This window comes from Saccopteryx bilineata, chromosome 3, assembly GCF_036850765.1.
Source record: "Saccopteryx bilineata isolate mSacBil1 chromosome 3, mSacBil1_pri_phased_curated, whole genome shotgun sequence".
Lineage (NCBI taxonomy): Eukaryota > Metazoa > Chordata > Mammalia > Chiroptera > Emballonuridae > Saccopteryx > Saccopteryx bilineata.
The window spans coordinates 305,011,563-305,033,298 of record NC_089492.1 but is presented as its reverse complement, the minus strand read 5'-3'; the positions used below and the strand labels follow the sequence as shown (position 1 = coordinate 305,033,298).

Genomic DNA, 21,736 nt, shown 5'->3' with positions numbered 1-21,736 from the left:
TTGGTGGAGACTTTTGGGGCAGGGGTAGGGGAAAGGGGATCACCTAATGAAAAAATAGCCCCAGCGGGGATATAGATGTGGATGGTGAGGTGGAAAATCAGTTAGTTTTGCTCAGGTGGAGAGTTAAGGACCCGCTCTGGTGCCAGATCACTTGAACCTGGCTAGTAGAGGATTTCTGGTTAGCGGTCCTAGACCCCAACGTAACAGGTATAGAGGTATTTTTTGAAGGTAAAAAAAGAAACTTAAGTTGTTCTAGAAGCTAGTTATTTATGAATTGTTAGGAAGATTTTTGTAAGGTATAGAAGTTTTGTGCAGGGGAAGAAACGAAACGAAAGAAGGATTGCGGAAGTAAACAGAGTTTATAAAACAAAAAGGGGGGGGGGACTGCTCTAAGACCCCAGATAAGCAGGAAGCAGTTTAAAAAGATTGAGATGAGCGTCTCCGTACACCTCAAGAGAAAAAAGAGGCTGGAATGTTAAGTCACACCTCACCTTCTACTTCAAAAAGCTTGTGTGTTCTTGTGGGACAAAATCTGCTTTCTCCTATTATTCTTCAGTAACTCATGCTGCTGTTGTTTTTCAGAAAGTCACTTAACAAGAACACAGACCAGGATGTGCTAATCTGAGCACACTAGAGTCACCAACCCCCATGTCAGCAGATGTCCGGGGCAGCAGCCCCCAGTGCCTGTAGTTAACAGCACCTCCAGCTCCTCTCAGTTGAGCTACACTATCCACTGCGCCATTGCCTGGTCAGGCTTAAAAAGCCATTCTTACCTTTTTCTCTGCAGAGCCTGCTGTGACATCACTTCTCTTCTATGCAGGAGTCTGCTCATCAGCTTTGTATTTAGTTCCTGTGACTTATTTGTCTATAGTACTATTATTGTACTATTATAATTAAATAACTTTTAAGTCTCATAACTGATAGAGCATATATTTCCATTTTGTTATTAAAGCTGTATATAGCGGTTAGTTTAGAATTTTGAATGGAATTTCATTCGGTGTATATATACATTTGGGAAACAAGACATTTTAAAATGCATAGACTTCTGAGAGTTGTGTTCACAAACTTTACATGTATTTAAATTGTTGAAATTTATCTAAACTTTTAAAAAATAAATATAGTCTTTAATTTAAAAAAAAATTTCACTGACCAGGCAGTGGCGCAGTGGATAGAGCGTTGGACTGGGACATGGAGGACACATGTTCAAAACCCAGAGTTCTCCAGCTTAAGCCTGAGGTTGCTGGCTTTTGCAAGGGGTCACTCGGTCTGTTGTAGCCTCCATGGTAAAGACATATATGACGAAGAAATCAGAGAACAGCAAAAGAGCCTAAATGAAGAATGGATGCTTTTCATCTCTCCTGCCTTTTTGTCCCTGTCTTTCCTTCTGTCTGTCTCTAAGAAGAATTTTTTTTAATTTATTTATTGATTTTAGACAAAGAGGATGAGAGCAAGAGACAGCAAGAAATTTTGATTTGTTGTTCCAATTATTAATGCATTCATTGGTAGATTCTTGTATCTGCCCTGACTGGAGGTGAAATCTGCATCATTGACATTTCTGGATGACACTAACCAGCTAACTGGAGTTACCTGGCCAAGGCTCAACATTTTTCGCTCAATATAAAATATTTCTGTTGGTCTTCAAAATGGTAGTTTATAAATTCTGTATCGTTTCTTGATGGCCTATTTGTCTGTCAATTACTGGTGCAGCTATGATTAGTGTGAATTTGTTTATTATTGTTTTGTGGTCCAGTTTCACAATACATTTCAGGGCTACGTTAGATGCATAGGAATGGCAGTCTTTTAATAATTTTTTTTTTCTTTCAAGATTTTATAGATTAATTTTTAAGAGAAGAGAGAGAGAAAGGGTGTTGGTGGTGAAGAAAGGGAAGCATGAATTTATAGTAGTTGCTTCTCACTTGTGCCTTGACCTGGCAAGCTCATGGTTTTAAGCCAGTAACTTCAGCATTCCGGGTCAACACCTGATCCATTGCACCTGATGGGTCAGTCAGGAAAGGAATTTTAAGCTTTTACATGGTGCTCAATTGAAACTAATACTAGTGAGCATTGTTTTTCTTTCTCAGCAGTAACTTTAGGGTATTCTGGTTCTTTTTCTGTAAGAGTATGGTTACAGCAGTTTGTGGTGAGCCTTTCATGGTGTATCTCTTCCTTTCTTTTCTTTATTTCTCTTTTTATCACAGACAGAAAAATGGAGGGACAGATAGAGACAGACCAACTAGAAGGAAGAGAGATGAGAAACATCAACTCGTAGTTTCTGCACCTTAATTGTTTATTGATTGCTATCTCATACATGCTTTAAATGTGAGGGTTCGGCAGCAGAGCCAGTGATTCCTTGATCAGGCCGGTCAACTTCGGCTTCAAGCCAGTGACCATAATAAGGTCATATCTGCGAGCCCATGCTCAAGCTGGTGAGCCCGTGTTTTCGCTCATTAGCACATTATCAAACCCGATGAGCCCACATGCAACACTGTGACCTTGTAGTTTCAAACTGGGTCCTCAGCATCACAGGTAAAGCTCTGTCCACTGCGCCACCTCCTGGTCAGCCATGATATATCTTTTTCTAACCTTTTCTTTCTTTTTTTAAAAAATATTTTGTCTTTTTCAAATAGCATTTTATTTATTTATTTATTCATTTTTAGATAGGAGAGAGAGACAGAGACAGAGAGAGAGAAGGGGGAGGAGCTGGAAGCATCAACTCCCATATGTGCCTTGACCAGGCAAGCCCAGGGTTTCGAACCGGCGACCTCAGCATTTCCAGGTCGACGCTTTATCCACTGTGCCGCCACAGGTCAGGCTCTAACCTTTTATTTCAAGGTTTCCATATCATGTTACTTACATGTCATCTATAATAGGATGTTATTTGATTTTAAATTTTATTTGAATGTGACAATTTTGTAAAGTTTGTATTTAATGTAACTAACAGAAATGCTTATTTTGTTTAATTTTTCATCTCTTTTAAAACAGTAATCTAAGTGCATTGTAGTTGCTTATAGTATTTTTTCTGTATCTCTTTTTGTTGTTTTTTCTTTTTTTTTTTTTGGTCTTCTTTAAATTTTCTAAATTGCACTGGTTGATTTTTGTTTAGAGAGAGAACAAGAAACATAGAATAATTTGTTGATTCACTTATTTATGCATTCATTGGTTGCTTCTCATATGTGCCCTGACCGGTGATCGAACCTGCAACCTTAGCATATGGGGAAGACACTCTTTTTTTTTTTTTTTTTTTTTTGTATTTTTCCGAAGGTGGAAATGGGGAGAGACAGTCAGACAGACTCCCGCATGCGCCCGACCGGGATCCACCCGGCACGCCCACCAGGGGCGAAGCTCTGCCCACCAGGGGGCGATGCTCTGCCCCTCCGGGGCGTTGCTCTGTTGCGACCAGAACCACTCTAGCGCCTGGGGCAGAGGCCAAGGAGCCATCCCCAGCGCCCGGGCCACCTTTGCTCCAGTGGAGCCTCGCTGCGGGAGGGGAAGAGAGAGTCAGAGAGGAAGGAGGGGGGGGGTGGAGAAGCAGGTGGGTGCCTCTCCTGTGTGCCCTGGCCGGGTATCGAACCCGGGACTCCTGCACGCCAGGCCGACGCTCTACCACTGAGCCAACCGGCCAGGGCCAGGGAAGACACTCTTAACCAGCTGAGCTACTGAACCAGGGCTCAGATGAGGTTTTTTTTGTTTGTTTGTTTGTTTGTTTGTTTTGCATTTTTCTGAAGCTGGAAACAGGGAGAGACAGTCAGACAGACTCCCGCATGCGCCCGACCGGGATCCACCCGGCACGCCCACCAGGGGGCGACGCTCTGCCCACCAGGGGGCGATGCTCTGCCCCTCCTGGGCGTCGCCATGTTGCGACCAGAGCCACTCTAGCGCCTGGGGCAGAGGCCACAGAGCCATCCCCAGCGCCCGGGCCATCTTTGCTCCAATGGAGCCTTGGCTGCGGGAGGGGAAGAGAGAGACAGAGAGGAAGGCGCGGCGGAGGGGTGGAGAAGCAAATGGGCGCTTCTCCTATGTGCCCTGGCCGGGAATCGAACCCGGGTCCTCCGCACGCTAGGCCGACGCTCTACCGCTGAGCCAACCAGCCAGGGCTCAGATGAGTTTTTAAAGTTTAAAATTATTTTTTCCACATCTGTAAGCATAAAAATTAAGACAGCTGTTAGTTTTCTTCCTGACAGTAGATATTATGCATAGTGTAGCACTTTATAAATTCTTGTGATAAACAGTGTCTTTACACTCTTCTATGACAATGCAGGGATCTCAAGGTACTTCAGCTTCATTTGCCACGTTCCAATGTATTTACATTTTTGTAGACTTTTCTTAATGTGTTTTGAACCTTAAATACTATAATATTTACTTATGAGACAGTGCTACCCTGGTGGGGTGACACCTTTGATGGGAGTGTACCTCTAATATGTCAAGGTTGCAGGTTTGATCCTTGCTCAGGGCATAATTTGAGTCAACTAATGAATGCATAAATGGATTGAACAATAAATCCATGGTCCTCTTTCTCTCTTTTATGGTATATCTCTCTCTCTTTTTCTCTCTCCCTCTCTATGTCTTTCTCTCTCACTGTCAAATTAGTAAATTGATGCCAGACCAATGCTCTACAAATAAACAAACCAACCAGGGATTTAGGGCCATAATTTGTATATAACATTTACATAGTAATTCTACAACTTACTGACATTTAGTAAGTTTTCAGTAGTGACATCTTTCTGTTTGTCTCCTTTTCTTTCACTGAAATAAAAAAAAGAAAATGAGTTTAGTTACATGGATGGATGTACTTCTTTCTCGCTATATAAATGAAAATGTGCTTACTGAATGTATTTTCTCTTTTAAATAAGTAATTCCTGAATTACTTACAAGATTCAGTTTTTAAAAAGATTTATGACCTCATACATAAAGGAATTTAATAACGGTATTATTGTTATGTTTTGCAAATCATTTGTATAATTTAAGTACAATTCCTAGATACATAATGTGAAAATATTTTCTCACAATCTCTGTCTTCACTTTCTTTTTTTTTTTTAAGCTTTTTTTTTTTTTTCCAGAGACAGAGAGTCAGAGAGAGGGACAGATAGGGACAGACATACAGGAACGGAGAGAGATGGGAAGCATCAATCATCAGTTTCTCGTTGTGGCACTTTAGTTGTTCATTGATTGCTTTCTCATATGTGCCTTGACTGGGGGGCTACAGCAGACCAAGTAACCCCTTGCTCAAGCCAGCGACCTTGGGTCCAAGCTGGTGAGCTTTGCTCAAACCAGATGAGCCCGCGCTCAAGCTGGCAACCTCGAGGTCTTGAACCTGGGTCCTCGGCATCCCAGTCTGACACTCTATCCACTGCGCCACCGCCTGGTCAAGCTGTCTTCACTTTCTTAAATGTCGGTGCATCTCTATCCCTTCTTTTTGTCTGTGCCTCTCTGTCTTTCTGTTTGTCTCCTTTTCTTTCACTGAAAATAAAGAAAGAAAATGAGTTTAGTTACGTGGATGGATGTACTTCTTTCTCGCTATATAAATGAAAATGTGCTTACTGAATGTATTTTCTCTTTTAAATAAGTAATTCCTGAATATAACTTTAGTTATCTTTCTTACTTTGTAGTTTACACTTTTTCTTATCTCAAGCATTGACTGCACTCTCCAATACACAATAGGAAAGTGGGTTTGTCGTGGACATCTGTGTCCTTCCTGATGCCTCCTCATATTACTCACCTGCCACAGTGTCTGCGGTTACTATTTTCTAGGAGGGTAGGATCATAAAATATGATTCATCTAGGATAACTAATTTAATTTCTTAACAATATTTATTATATTTTAATGTTTAGAGACAGAAGGGGGAGAGACAGAAACACGGACTCGTTTCTGTATGTACTGTGCCTGTGATCGAACAAGAAACCTTTGTGAACCAGAAGACAGTCTAACCAACTGAGCTATCCTGACCAGTGCTATAGTATTGTTTAGGAGAAAAAAAGTCTACTTAATGTGGTTTATTCCTGCCATTAATTTCGTTTTTTGTATGTGACAGAGACAGAGAGAAAGACAGATAGAAATTATTATTTTAATTTACTGGTTTTTAGTGAGAGACAAAGGGAGAAAGAGAGACAGGCAGGGACATTGGTCTGTTCCTGCACGAGTCCCGACCCGAGGTTGAACCAGCAACCTCTGAGCTTCAGGAGGACACTAAACAACCAAGACATCTGGCCAGGGCACGTCAGGTGATTCTAACCTGCATCCATCCTTGAGCAGCAAGGCTCTGGGGCCTGAGATCTGGGGTGAGGGTGAGGGGACTCTGCTGTGCGTGGGTTTGGTCTGGACGAGGCCTGTGACCTGCAGGGCAGCATCTGCTTAGTGGATGTCCCAACTGCTGAGGTGTGTGTGACCAGGTGGGCAGCATGATCTGAGGACAGGTATAAAAATCCACTTGTGTGTCTCTGAGAACAGTTTGCTGCCCCAGAAATCCTCCTGTTTGTGGGTAGCAGTCACCATCTTTGCCATACAGAGAGGGCATTCCTGTGTGTGGCTGTGGCACAGGAGGGGGTATGATGGTAAACAGCGTATCTTCTACTTTCCAGACTGACTTCTGGAAACCCTTGTTGCCTGAGGAAGAAGCCCGGAAGAGGAGGGAAGGAGGCTTCAGCTATGCCTCTTTCTCAGGTAAAATCATATTCTCTGTTCATTGTTACATCTGTTTGTTTGTTCATTTTTTTAAAGATTTTATTTATTGATTTTAGAGAAAGGAGAGAGACAGAAAAAGGGTGGATGAGTGGAAAGCATCAACTTGTGTTAGTTGCTCCATATGTGCCCTCACTGGGAATGCCTGGGGTTTCGAACCAGCAACCTCAGCGTTTCCATTTCCAGTCAGTGCCGATCCACTGAGTCACCAGAGGTCAGGCTTGTGTCTGTCCTTTTTGAAATGCCCTTTGACTTGCTGTTCTCTGACTCTGAATTGTGCTGCCTGATGTTTGTGTACACTGACCTGGGCCGTCCCTTGGTCCCACTCAGGTCTACTTAGAGTCCATCTCAGTGTGACCCAGTGACAGAGGACTTGTAAAGAAACCCCCTGGGCATCATCCTGGGTAAGGCTTCAACCCTTGGGTTGGAGCTAGGATGCGAGCACTGAAGTGTGGCTGAGGAGGGAGATTGTCCAGTCACCATGTTGGACGTCCTGTCACTCTGTGAATTAGGGGAAAAGAAAAAGCACATAGAGGTCATGGACTGATGTGCACAAATACCTGATCAGTTCTGGAAAAGGGGCCAGTTAGGGGAAATCCTTCTGCTTTTGTAATACATTTGAAGCTACGTGAGTGAGTTACTGACTTGAACATCGAAATGATTTGGAATTGAGCGGATAGTTCACAGACAGACATTTGTGGTAGAAGGTGTTTCATTACATCATCCATTTGTGTAATCAACCCACTGTCTGACAATTCAAGATTCCTTAGGTTGTTTTTACCACTTCCAGTTCTCCAATGCTGCATTTTTCACCCTGCACACTGTATCCTCTGACACACTGACGCTGCTGTTCGGTGCAGGTAATAAGGTTCCAGCTGCATTGTTTTGAATGGAAATATCCACCTCCCCTCTCTACCCCACACACCCATTTGTTATAGAGACTGGCCTCTCTCCATGAAGTAGTTTTTCTTGTCAAAAGTCATTTGGTATGACAGAGCTTTATTATATGCATTTCCATCTAAAAAAATCCAAAACGTCCACTTCTCCTTTATTAAGGGCATTTCCCTCCCCTGGATCCTTTAGCTTGATTCACACTAAATCTGCCCTGGGTTTTGTTTTTCTTTTCTGTTTGTGCTGAAATTCCCTTTGGAATTTTGGTATAGATTTCATCCAGTCTGTAGAATGCTTGAGTAACATGCACGTTTCAACAATAGTAACTCATTTACAACCCATTATTAAGGGATGTCTTGTTTTTTATTTTTTCAGAGAGAGGGGCTGATAGAGACAGACAGGAAGGGAGAGAAATGGGGAACATCAGTTCTTTGTTGTGGCACCTTAGTTGTTAATTGATTGCCTTCTCGTGTGTGCCTTGGCGGGGGTGCAGGGGCGCGATAGCAGAGTGAGGGACCCCTTTCTCAAGCCACTGACCTTCGGCTTCAAGCCATTGGCCATGGGGTCATGTCTATAATCCCACGCTCAAGCTGCAACCCCGCCCTCAAGGTGGCAACCTCAGTTTTGATCCTGCATCCTCAGCATCACAGTCTGATGCTCTGTCCCCCGTGGCACCGCCTGATCAGGCTTAAGGGATGGCTTTCTGATGATTTGAATCTTTGTTTTATTTTTGCAATGGTTTGTTTCCAGTGGGTATGTCATTCAGCTTGTTGACTGTTTTTAATTCCTGAGTATTTTATCCTTTTCAAATCTATGATAAATAGGACCGTTTCCCTTAGTATTTTAGATAGCCCATTGCTACTTTTGTATACTAGTTGTATGCAGCCCGCCTTGGCTGTTAGTTTTTGTCTTATACCCTGTATTGTCTCACAGAATGTAGCCAGTCCAACAGTCCATGTATCTGTATTTGTGAATTTTAACTATTCGAACTCTTTGATGCTGTATCATTCTATTTTTTTCTCTATTTTTCTTCTCTGCTGATCTCTGCTTAAGTAGCTGTGCTGGTCAGTCCTCTTTCTCCACTGTAATTCAGAGTTTTCTAATAACCACAATGGAAGTACAATTGATAGATTTTTCTTGTCCCAAAGATGGTGAGATACATGTGAGTAAAACTGGTAGTAAATGATATTATTCAAAAATATTTCAAGGACAGCCCTTCTGATGTCTGTTTATTAGTTTATTTTTATGTGTGCATGAATGCATGCCTTTGCAGTTGCATGATTTTTATAAAAAACATAATTTCATAAGTTGTATTTTTTTTTGTAGTTGAAATGGTATTTTAAATATATTCCACAGTTGAGATTTTTTTTTACACTATCATAACAATGTTTTGAGTGGATGTAAGGGACTCGCCACATGGTGGCACAGGGGATCGAGTGTCGGCTTTGAACGCAGAGGACCGTGGTTTGAATCCCCAAGGGTGTGGATTGAGCACAGGCTTATTGGTTTGAGCCCAAGGTCGCTGGCTTGAGTAAGGGGCACTTCCTCAGCTAGAGGCCCCTCCAATCATGGTACAGTTGTACATACGAGAAAAGAATCAATGAACAACAAGGTGCTGCGTCAAAGAATTGATACTTCTCATCTATGTTCCTTCTTGTCTGTGTGTCCCTGTCTGTGTCTCTCTCAAAAGGAAAAAAAGAAAAATCAAGTGAATGGGAGAATAGTAATGTGTGTGTGAGCACAATGTGATGACCATTTATGCAATAAAATATAGATAGACTTTACCTCGTGTCAACTTGTTTCAGAGAACAGTTTGTCACTGTGTTTTTTAGGCTGTTTCCTATTTCAATACTATAAAAAAAAATAATTTCAGCCTGCCCTGTGGTGGTGCTATGCATAAAGCATTGAGCTGGATGCTGAGGTATCTGGTTTGTAACCCAGGGTTGCCCAGTGAAGGCACATTTGAGAAGCTACTGCTCCTAGTTGATGCTTCTTGCTACTGGTACTTCCCATTCTCTCTCTTTAAAAAAAAAGTTAAAAAAGAAGAAAAGGAAAAAATTACCATTGATTTGAGGGAGGGAGTCAAGGAGAGAGAGTGAAGCATCTATTCAGTATTTCATTTAGTTGTTCTATTTAGTAACATACTCACTGTTCTTTTCTCGTGGGTGCCCTAACCAGGGATCATACCTGCAACCTTTGTGCACAGGGACGATGCCCTATCCAATGACTCACTATTCTAGGGCATAATTTTTTTATTATTTTTTCTTTTTTTTTTTAATTTTTTTGGTGATGGAGACATAGAGTGGGACAGATAAAAGTAGACAGGCAGGAAGGCAGAGAGATGAGAAGCATCAGTTGTTTGTTCCGGCTCCTTAGTTCTTTTTTTTGTTGTTGTTGTTTTGTTTTTTTCTGAAGCTGGAAACAGGGAGAGACAGTGAGACAGACTCCCGCATGCACCCGACCGGGATCCACCCGGCACGCCCACCAGGGGCAACGCTCTGCCCCTCTGGGGCATCGCTCTGGCGCGACCAGAGCCACTCTAGCACCTGGGGCAGAGGCCAAGGAGCCATCCCCAGCACCCGGGCCATCTTTGCTCCAATGGAGCCTTGGCTGCGGGAGGGGAAGAGAAAGACAGAGAGGAAGGGGGGGTGGAGAAGCAAATGAGCGCTTCTCCTATGTGCCCTGGCCGGGAATCGAACCCAGGTCCCCCGCACGCCAGGCCAACGCTCTACTGCTGAGCCAACCTGCCAGGGCCTCCTTAGTTCTTTATTCATTGCTTTCTCATATGTGCCTTGATGTGGGGGTGGGGAGGCTACAGCAGATCGAGTGACCCCTAGCTAAAGCCAGGGACCTTGGCCTCAGACCAGCGACCATGATGTCATGTCTGTGGTCCCAAACTCAAGCTAGTGACCCTACGCTAAAGATCATGAGCCAGTGTTCAAGGTGATGACCTCAGGGTTTCGAACCTGGGACCTTTGAGTCCCAGTGTGACGCTGTATCCACTGCATCACCAACAGGTCAGACCTGTCTGATTCTTTAGCTTTAAGTCTAAAACACCACCTAAGTTGAAGTTTTTGCCGCTTAGAACGTCCAATTTTGATCTGAGGTGACTTTCTTAGAATACCCGTGATAGTTTCTCCTCTGTAAGATGGCGACAAAGCAGTCTCTAGTGAGCTACTGTATGGATAGTAAGTTAACATGTGGAAGCATCTGGACTAATGCTGGCATATTGGACACATACAAAGACTTCGTCTCTGTTGTTGTCCTCATCACATTTAAGAGTCTGAAAGGTTTTATAGACCCTGTGGACTTTGTTGTCTCTTAAAGACACCGCGCATAGTCTAGTTCATAGAGACAGTGAACATTACTCAATGTATAGAACATAGTTACAAACAGTCCTCTATAGACAACTTGGGTTTGAATTTTAATTGTACATTTCACGTGTTCTTTTCCAACGTGAGAAACCTTTCTTGATTTTCTGGCTGTCATAAACTATTATGAGAAAGTAATGTAAACCAACATGTCGGACACATCACTTGCTCAAATCTAGATGTGTATGTTTCAAATAGTCATTTTAACCAAATTGATTTTTATATCTCCCTTCTCATTCTGTGTGAGGCTAATAACTGTCACCATTTCTCCTTGGTTTCTTGTTTGCATTTCAGCGATGGTTGACCTTCAGGGATGTGGCCATAGAATTTTCCCAGGAGGAGTGGGAATACCTGAGCCCAGCTCAGCGGGCCTTGTACGTGCACGTGATGTGGGAGAACTACAGGAACCTGCTCTCGCTGGGTGAGGATGACTTTGCTCCAGAAGTCACTGTCTGCCCTGTGTGTCTTTTCCCTTGGGTGTGTGTGTGTTGGGAGCCCCTGCTTGGGTGACTGAGATTGAAGCTCTGTTTACTCAGACAGGAAAGGCTTCATAATGTGGCTTTAGGAGTTTAAACTTCTTTTTTTTAAAGGTACTTCCCACTTTATAGTATTAAGGGGTTGTTCCGGAGTGTTTATAATGCTCTATGGCAAACTTAAACTATCTCAGTTTTTTTACTATTGTTTCAGTAGTTCTTGGAAGAAAGGTTGGGACCTGCATATTGACACTGGTCCCTATCCACAGAAAGTGACAAGCAGTGGGTTGATAAGTGAAAGGTTTTTCTCAATTTTTACTGTAATATTCTTTTCCTTAATTGAATGAAGATCAGATATTCTGGAAAACTGAACATCTTCATGTTGATTTCTATATATATGCGGGAATTTTTGTTTGTGATGTAAACATTAATCTCCATGTTGGAGCAAGGGAAACAGTGGGACTCTGGAGAGAGAGTTGAAAATACTAAAAACAATAAAAAAGTGAAGAAATTATTGCTGCACCTCATCTCTCCCTTTTCATGGGATGTACCCACCATGTGTGCCTGCTGCTCAGGGAGAAATGTTTTTCCCCTCCAGTCCCCGGGGCTGCTGAGAGGGAGTGCTGTGACCCCATACTGTCCCTGCCTCTGGGGCTCTGGGATTGTCAGTGGCGGTATCTGCGTGTCTAGTTTGGTTTTCTGCTTGGTAATGTTGGCGGCTGGAGCGCAGCTGCCGTTCCTGTGTACCGTCTCTCGGGTCAGCTGCAGTTCATGCTGGCCACGCAGGAATGTTGCTTCTACTTTCTGCCCTTTCTGGGTGCAGAGAGTGTGCCCTGGTAACCTGACTTCTCCCCTGCTACCGGTTCACTGGTGTCTTTCTGGCTGTGTGTGTCTCCCGTCTCTTTCATGCTCTTCCCTTGTTCTTTCAGGTAAGGGCACCTTTCATTGTGGCAGTGTGAGTTGCTCAGGTGATCTGTTGACCTCGTGCATGAGATCTTCTATCTGGGCTGCAAATTATGCTTAATTATTCTGTCTTTCTATACTATACCTTTTTAAAATTTATTTATTTTTGAGAGAGAGAGAGACAGAGAGGAAGGGATAGAAAAGAAAAGCATCAGTTCTTTGTTGTGGCACCTTAGTTGTACATTGATTTCTTTCTCATATGTGCCTTGACCGGGAGCTACAGCAGAGTGAGTGACCCCTTGCTCAAGCCAGCGACCTTGGGCTCAAGTTGATGAGTCTGTTCACAAGCCAGAGACCTCCAGATTTGGAAGCTGGGTTTTTGCATCCCAGTCTGAAGGTCTATGGACTGCACCACCACCTGGTCAGGCACTCTCATAAAACCTTTAAAAGATTGAGGCATGGGTGTTTCGGCTTACGCAGTTTGTGTCATACTTACTACCTGGGCGAACTGGTATGGTTGTGTGCAGCAGAAGTATGCATGTTATTCTTTTTCTGTGACATAGTTGTGTTTTTATTTTCTAGATTATGATTTTACAACTGTGTTAGGATAGATAAGTGACAGGCTAGGGTGTGTTTTGACTTACTCCAAAATTTGGGTTGTGTCACTGTTGTGGAAATCAAACTGTCATAATCTGAGGACCCCCTGTAATCTGATTTTGAATTCAGTCTGTAATGTTTTATTCACAACTTTTGCATCATAATTCATCACAGATTTTGGTTTGTGGTTTTATTCTTAGTACTTTTGTTTGGGTTTGATATTGCATAAAGACAGCTTCCTAGAATGTATTTTTTTTTATTTTTTCATTTTTCCAAAGCTGGAAACGGGGAGGCAGTCAGACAGACTCCCGCATGCACCCGACCGGGATCCACCCAGCATGCCCACCAGGGGGCGATGCTCTGCCCCTCTGGGGCGTCACTCTGTTGCATCCAGAGCCATTCTAGTGCCTGAGGCAGAGGCCACAGAGCCATCCTCAGCACCCGGGCCATCTTTGCTCCAATGGAACCTTGGCTGCGGGAGGGGAAGAGAGGGACAGAGAGGAAGAAGGGGTGAGGGGCAGAGAAGCAGATGGGCGCCTCTCCTGTGTGTCCCAGCTGGGAATCGAACTCGGGACTCCCACACTCCAGGCCGACGCTCTACCACTGAGCCAACTGGCCAGGACCCTTCCTAGAATGTATTTTTTTAATTCATTTTTAGTTTTTATTTATATATTTTTTATAGAGAAAGACAGAAAGGGAGAGAGATTATAAGCATTGATTTATAATTGTGGCACTTTATTCACTAATTGCTTCTTGTGTGCCTTCAGTGGGGGCTTCGGCCGAGCCAGTGACCCCTTGCTGAATCCAGCTACCCTGTACTCAAGCCAGATGAGCCTATGCTAAAGACAGTGACTTGGGGATTGGAACCTTGTTCTTGGTCTACACACTATCCAGTGTGCCATCACCTGCTCAGCAGAAGTTTGTTTGTTTTTTTGTTTTTGGGGTTTTTTTTTTGTATTTTTCTGAAGCTGGAAACGGGGAGAGATAGTCAGACAGACTCCCGCATGCGCCCGACCAGGATCCACCCGGCACGCCCACCAGGGGGTGACGCTCTGCCCCTCCGGGGCGTCGCTCTGTTGCAATCAGAGCCACTCTAGCGCCTGGGGCAGAGGCCAAGGAGCCATCCCCAGTGTCCGGGCCATCTTTGCTCCAGTGGAGCCTCGGCTGCGGGAGGGGAAGAGAGAGACAGAGAGGAAGGAGAGGGAGAGGGGTGGAGAAGCAGATGGGCACTTCTCCTGTGTGCCCTGGCCGGGAATTGAACACGGGACTTCTGCACGCCAGGCCGACGCTCTACCACTGAGCCAACCGGCCAGGGCCTCAGCAGAAGTATTTTTATAATTCCTTTACTCTTTAATGTTTGGATATGTTTATGGAGAATTATTGCCATTCTTTTATTATTTTGAAATATATTCATTTTGGTGAGAAAGTAAGGGAGAAAGGGAGAGACAGGAACATTGTTCTGTTCCTGTATGTATCCTGACAAGTGATTGAACTGATAAGCTTTGTGCTTCAGGTTGTTGCTCTAAGCCAGTGATTTTCAACCTTTTTTGAGCCCCGGCACATTTTTTACATTTACAAAATCCTGGGGCACAGCACCTACCCCAGGATGACACAAAATCCTGGGGCACACCACCTACCAAAGTGACACAAAATGACACTCTAACACAGTACATATTATACATATAGTTAATAATATAGTTTCTAAATGTATTTATACTCACTTAGTGTGAAACCTGGGCCTGTTTTGATGAACACAGAAGGGATATCCTGGCAGGAATGGTAGAAAGACACACATGAAGCTTTTCCTCAACAGTGCTCAGTCTCCTTCTGTTTTTAGTTTTTATCGCAGTCAAGCTTGAGAAGCTCAGCTCACATAGATATGTGGTTGAAAACGGGAGCAATGTCAAAATAGCTTTGTTGGCCAGAATGGGGAACCCCTTGGCAACAGATAACCAAAAACTGTCCGAAGGAAGATCAGCAAACTTTAGCTTTAAAGTTAGATAACATTGTGATGCATTGTGATGCATTGTATATCACCCTCTGCAGGGGCCTCTTTTAAAAAGAAAAAGGTCAAATATCTATATACACCATCAGGATAGACATAACCAGCTGAGGCTGAGGCTTCATCTAGGGGTGGCAACATTTACCTCCAGTCTTGACCAGGATTAGAAATCAGGACCATGGGGAGGAGTAGCAGCTTCAACTACTCACTGGGGCCACACAATGACAAATGCGCGGCAGCCCAAGCGGGGACCTTCCCGGATGTGGATAAGAGGCGGCCTACTATTGGTTCATTGCTAGGGGTCGGGATGAATCCTAGAAGGTGATTGGTCAGTGAGCATTCCTGTGCCTCCACTCTTCCTGTCACTGATAGCTGGAGGGATTGTGAGGGGAATGTTTATGTTCGGATGGAGGTGGCTAGCGGCGGGCGGGATAAATAGCCTCTGCGGGCCGTAGTTTGGGGACCCATGTTTAATTTCCCCACGGCACACCTGACCATGTCTCACGGCACACTAGTGTGCTGCGGTACTCTGATTGAAAAATACTGCTCTAAGCAACCGAGTTATGAGGCCCGGGCATGTTAGTTTTCTTTAAATGTTGCTAGAATTACCTAGTTCATCAGTCCATGTTCTGCACAGCTTTCCTCTGCAGGGAGTGTTTTGTTTAAACTTCTTATTACTCTTTTATCTATGTCCTGGTTTACTAGTGGATCTCCTTTGATTTTTGTTCTGGATTAATATTTTATGCTAAATTTTTTTTTTTTTTTTCATTTTTCTGAAGCTGGAAACAGGGAGAGACAGTCAGACAGACTCCCGCATGCGCCTGACCGGGATCCACCCGGCACGCCCACCAGGGGCGACACTCTGCCCACCAGGGGGCGATGCTCTGCCCATCCTGGGCATCGCCATGTTGCGACCAGAGCCACTCTAGCGCCTGAGGCAGAGGCCACAGAGCCATCCCCAGCGCCCGGGCCATCTTTTGCTCCAATGGAGCCTCGGCTGCGGGAGGGGAAGAGAGAGACAGAGGAAAGCGCGGCGGCGGAGGGGTGGAGAAGCAAATGGGCGCTTCTCCTGTGTGCCCTGGCCAGGAATCGAACCTGGGTCCTCCGCACGCTAGGCCGACGCTCTACCGTTGAGCCAACCGGCCAGGGCCTATGCTAAATTTTAAAGAGGGTGATTTTATGGAACTTTACTCCCCTTTTTTCAGTGTCCAGTGGTTTTGCAAGTAATTGTTCATAATACAGTAGTCTGTTACATTTTCTTTCTATGGCGTGATTTATAAAATTTATGCTTCTTGTTTTGACTTTATTGTCTTTACTTTATAGTCTCAGTTAATTTCCTTAGGGTTTCCAACTGTTTTAATTTTTATCTATCTAATTACTTAATTTGAGAAATCAGATAGAGAGACTCACGCATTTGCCACAACCAAGATACACCTAGAAACCCCTGTCTGAGGCTAATGCTCTAATCCAGGGGTCCCCAAACTCGGCCCCCTGAGGCCATTTATCCGCCCCCACCACACTTCCGGAAGGGGCACCTCTTTCATTGGTAGTCAGTGAGAGGAGCACATTGACCACCTCATTAGCCAAAAGCAGGCCCATATTTTCCATTGAAATACTGGTCAGTTTGTTGATTTAAATTTACTTGTTCTTTATTTTAAATACTGTATTTGTTCTCGTTTTGTTTTTTCACTATAAAATAAGATATGTGCAGTGTGCACAGGGATTTGTTCATAGTTTTTTTTATAGTCCGGCCCTCCAACGGTCTGAGGGACAGTGAACTGGCCCCCTGTGTAAAAAGTTTGGGGACCCCTGCTCTAATCAGTCAGACTATTTTTAGCTGCTGAGACTGAAGGTTGAACTAGTGGAGCCCTTGGCTGAGAAAGGGGAAGAGGAAAGGAAAGAGAAGCAGGTGATCGCACCCTGACCTGCGTTGAAACGTGGGATTTCTGCATGCTGGGCCACCGATACCTGGTGAGCCTTCTGATCTCTCGTGGGCATTAGTGGAAGAACCACTCATTGTCCCAGGGTGTATGAACGTGCTTTGTGCAGGAGAACACAGACACCAGTCAGCTGTGCCAGAAGTTTCTCAGGCCTAAGAGACCATTGCTGGGCTTGTGTGTGCTCTGTGTTACTTGTGTGTAATTCCCCAGTTTAAAATGTTTTCTCTAACTTGAGCATATGGTACCTTCCTTTAGCTCATGTCTACCTTCAATACTGTTGTCTCCTTGTTGTAAGAACACTCTCCAACCCCCCACTGCCTTTTTTATTTTAAACAAGCACCACAGTGCATTCGTTGTGTACCGTCAGTACCTGAGCGCTCTGTGTCACACAAAGGAGTAACCAGTTTAGGGGCAGCTGGAAACTGTCAGATCATTGAACACACAGTGCACTCATCTGTTTCTACCCAGAGAATGAGTGAGAATTAGGAGTAGGGTTTTTTAAACAATATTTCCATGCTGTATCAGGGAGAACGAGCAGTTATCGGGGGCAAACATCAGCATCTTATCTTCTGTGATGTGACTCTTCTGAGCTGCTCTCCTGAAGCTGTTGTGGTCTAATTGGTTTCTGGAGTCCTCAGAAAAGGCAGCTGTGCCAGTAATTGTTGCTAGTTCACTTCATGGAAGAGCAGTTTTGATGCTTCCTATTTACCATGTCGCCGAAGATCAGTAAACAGTACTCATTTTCTACATTAGAGTTTAAAGTATAGTTATGTAAGTGTACGTTGTGATAACTTATTTATTTTACAGGTATTTTTTCTGAAGACAAGCAAGACTTGTTGCCAAAGCCAACCAAAGAATCATTCCAGAAAATGCTATTGGTAAGATATGGAAAAGGTGATGTTTTAGCACGTATTCCTCATGAAAGTGGGAATGTTAACAGGAGTATAAATGGCAAAAAGGTTGTTAGAATGGACCTAACCAAACTGGAGTGCTTACTCATAATAAAACACCTACCCTGAAAGAGATCGAAGGTCTAAAACACCTTTAGAAAACCTTCACTAATGTATTTGCATTTGCAGAATGATGATTTGTTGTTTTATGGGGGTTTTCGCTTATGTGACCTTTGTTTGTTTAGAATATATTACAAAACATGGGGCCAGTTAAAGAAGAAAGGGCTCAGGATGGAAGAAGGGCCCGGGAGAGCCTAGGCAGGACTGCTTTGGCTCAGTGGGAAGTCACAGGAAAGAGAGCCTTGGAAACAGACCCAGGGGCTGAGCCCAGGACGAGCTGCTGCTTCCGGTTGCTCCCTGGTTCCAAGTCCTGTGGGGTCCCTTAGAGTTTACAGCATGCTCACTGGAGCTGGAATAAGAGGAGTAGAGCAATGTGTTTCTCAAGGGGAAGACCCAAATGAAATTTTAATACATTTCCTGAGAACATTTATAATAAACATGGGAAAGTGTATTTGTAAAATTCATCACGTTCTTAAGCCTGTGGTATGAATAATTTTCCCCATAAATGTATTAAAAAATGTATTAAACACTCAAACTGTTGAAAAAAATTAGAGATTTTAAAATAAAGATAGAATTTCTAAAGGTGATAACATTAGGAATCCATTAAACAGGTGTTCATGGTTTTTCCACTCAGAAATCTTCTTTTGGAGTTTATAGTTTTCATAAGGTTGGTTAGTTTTTTTTAATACAGTCATTGATTACACAATGTTTGTCTTTCAGAAAGTATGACATAGTAGTTTATTGGAACATCTTTACATGTTTACTGATTCTGGAGGCCTCACTAATGACCTATCTATTTACATTGATTTACCAGAGTACGTTTAATGGAGAGAGAAGTTATCGATTCAGTGACTGTTGGGAAAACTTTTATCAAGGTTCAAATCCTAATAAACATCTGAGAACTGAATTTCTGAAGAACCATTATAAATGCGGGAAGGACTTTGATCAAAGTTTAAATCTTACTCTGCACCAGAATATTCATATTGCTGAGGAGAAAAATAATTGTAGTGAGAGGGACAGTTGCTTAAACCAACTGTTAAATCTCAGTGAACATGAAGCTACTCATACTGAAGAAGAAGCTTACAAATGTAGTAATGAGAGTGAAAGAGTCCTTATTCAACTTTTTAAACACACAAAACCCAAGAAATTTTATGCAAGAAAGACACCTTACAATTGTGAGAAATGTGGTAAAGCCTTTATTTCTCTTGCATATCTCTCTCAACATAAGATGATTCATGCTGAGGATAAGGCTTACAAATGTAAACAGTGTGGTAAAGCCTTTAATTCGGGCTCACACCTTACTGCCCATGAGCGAATTCATACTGAAGTGAATCCTTACAAGTGTGAAATATGTGGCAAAGGTTTTGCTCGGCGTTCATGTATTACTAGACATAAGAAAACTCATACTGGAGAGAAGCCTTACAAAAGTGAAATATGCGGTAAAGGTTTTGCTCGGCGTTCATGTATTACTATACATAAGAAAACTTATACTGGAGAAACATCTTATAAATGTCATATATGTGGCAAAGATTTTAATCTCCGTTCACTTCTTATTCGACATGAAAGAATTCATACTGGAGAGAAGCCTTACAAATGTGAAATATGTGGCAAAAGTTTTGCTCGGCGTTCACATATTACTAGACATAAGAAAACTCATACTGGAGAGAAGCCTTACAAATGTGAAATATGTGGCAGAGGCTTTAGAGAGAGTTCACATGTTTCCGATCATGAGAGAATTCATAGTGGAGAGAAGCCTTACAAATGTGAAATATGTGGCAAAGCCTTTAGACAGAGTTCACATGTTACCGATCATGAGAGAATTCATAGTGGAGAGAAGCCTTATAAATGTCATATATGTGACAAAGATTTTAATCTCCGTTCACTTCTTATTCGACATGAAAGAACTCATACTGGAGAGAAGCCTTACAAATGTGAAATATGTGGCAAAGGTTTTGCTATTCATTCAAGTGCTAATCGACATAAGAGAATTCACAGCAGGGGGAAGACTAAACAAACATACACTACTCACAAAAATTAGAGGACATTTTGTCACTTAATATTTTGAAATATCCCCTGGTTTTTGTGAGCAGTGTATAAAGAATTCCATATTTGGAATTTTATCGACAAATGAGAATTCACGATAGAAACCTTAAAAATGAAAATTGTGGAAACTCTTACAGTTGGACCATCAGACTCACTCAATATAAGTGAATGCATGTTGGGGAAAATTTTCCATTCATATTCTGTTCAAAATACACACTTCAGCAACACTATTCATGCTGAAAACTGAACTTACAGAAGTAAAAAATAAAACTGAGAGGAATGAAATCTGAGATGCCACTGAATATCAGTCAAAAATAATTTTTAGCCTGACCGTTGGTGGCGCAGTGGATGAAGCATGCACCTGGAATGCTGAGGGCGTCGGTTCAAAACCCTGCACTTGTCTGATCAAGTCACATACGGGAGTTGATACTTCCTGCTCCTCCCCCCTTCTCTCTCTGTCTCTCACTGTCTCACACTCTAAAATGAATAAAACATAATTTTCAGATATTTCATTAAATCATAATATTTAATATACAGAGTGTAATCTAAGGTTTACACCCTTAGTTAACATTTAAGTATGTTGCAAAATGGACGTTTGGACATGTACAATTACTTAAAATTACTCCTTTGTTACCTTGACAGTATTTGAAATATTTTTTCATTTAAAAAATTTAGGCCTTTATAAATACAAATATTTTTTTTCTTTACAAGAGTTTTAAATTTATTGTTTAAATTTTAGGGGAGAAGGGGCAGCGACACAGACTCCTGCATGCACCCCAACCAGAATACTCCCCGCGAGCCCCCTACAAGGTGATGCTCTGCCCGTCTACGGCTGTTGCTCCGTTGCTTTCAGAGCTGAGCCACTTTTTCTTAGTTATCGAATAGTCACAAGGAGGTGAAGGATGGAGTAGGGAAGTTAGTCAATATTGTAAAAACTGCGGTGCTGTGTGAAAACCTGGGCTGTTCCCAAATCCAGCTCCCCCTCCCACCCTGTGGGAATATGATGAAAGTCACTGATCAGTGTGCTCTGGGATCTTGGGATTCTATTTCCTAGGTTGAGAGGAATCCAAAAAGAAACTCCTCCGATGTGAGCCCAGTTGTAAGCAGCTAGTGTTTTGATCTCACACAACTTGTGCTCCAGCATGCTTTGGGGTGTTTTTTGTTTTTTGTTTTCTGATTTACTTATTTCACTCCATATAATGTTATCAAGATCCCACTATTTTGTTGTAAATGATCCGATGTCATCATTTCTTATGGCTGAATAGTATACCATAGTGTATATGTGCCACATTTTCTTTATCCAGTCATATATATATATATATATATATATATATATATATATATATATATATTTTTTTTTTTTTTTTTTTTTTTTTTTTACAGTGATTAAAGCCTTTAAGGAAACTCTTGGCCAATACAAGAAGAATCCATAAAAGAGTAGTGTAGTAGTGTCCTTAACATGTTCACCAAATCCAAGTTGGCACCAACACCATGCCAAATCTGTGCAAATGCAACCCAGCCTCAGTTCAGTCCGTTAGGAGCTGTCTCAAGGAGCAGGAGTCCAGAAAAAGTCCACATCCAGGAAAAGTCCGCATGGCACTGGAATTGTCACAATTCTATACTTTGCAGCTCACGTCCAAGTCCCAGTGACCGCTGCTTCTAGCTGGTAATGATTCAGGTAGACTGGAAAAGCCATCTGCAGCATGTATGGAGATGGAGCTTCTGTTCTCCTCTGCCTGGAGAGATGAGGCCAGGGTGCTTTTCCCTGGAGCTCTGCAACTGTGGTTTGGTAAAGAGAACCTTGGGATACACTAAGCTGGGTGGCAAAGG

At 42.8% G+C, this 21,736-nt stretch overlaps 1 protein-coding gene across 1 annotated transcript in view; it reads left to right on the top strand.

The window, feature by feature from the left end:
- The window catches only part of LOC136332042 (zinc finger protein 675-like), a 323,089-nt gene extending 302,676 nt beyond the window's left edge, over positions 1–20,413 (top strand). Inside the window, exons 2-6 of the mRNA XM_066271294.1 lie at positions 6,082–6,219; positions 6,577–6,658; positions 11,233–11,359; positions 17,661–17,731; positions 18,678–20,413. Coding sequence (XP_066127391.1) covers positions 6,644–6,658; positions 11,233–11,359; positions 17,661–17,731; positions 18,678–19,901 — 1,437 coding nt within the window. The 5' untranslated portion in view covers positions 6,082–6,219; positions 6,577–6,643 and the 3' untranslated portion in view covers positions 19,902–20,413. The remainder of the gene's footprint in view (positions 1–6,081; positions 6,220–6,576; positions 6,659–11,232; positions 11,360–17,660; positions 17,732–18,677) is intronic.
- Positions 20,414–21,736: the final 1,323 nt, after the last annotated feature.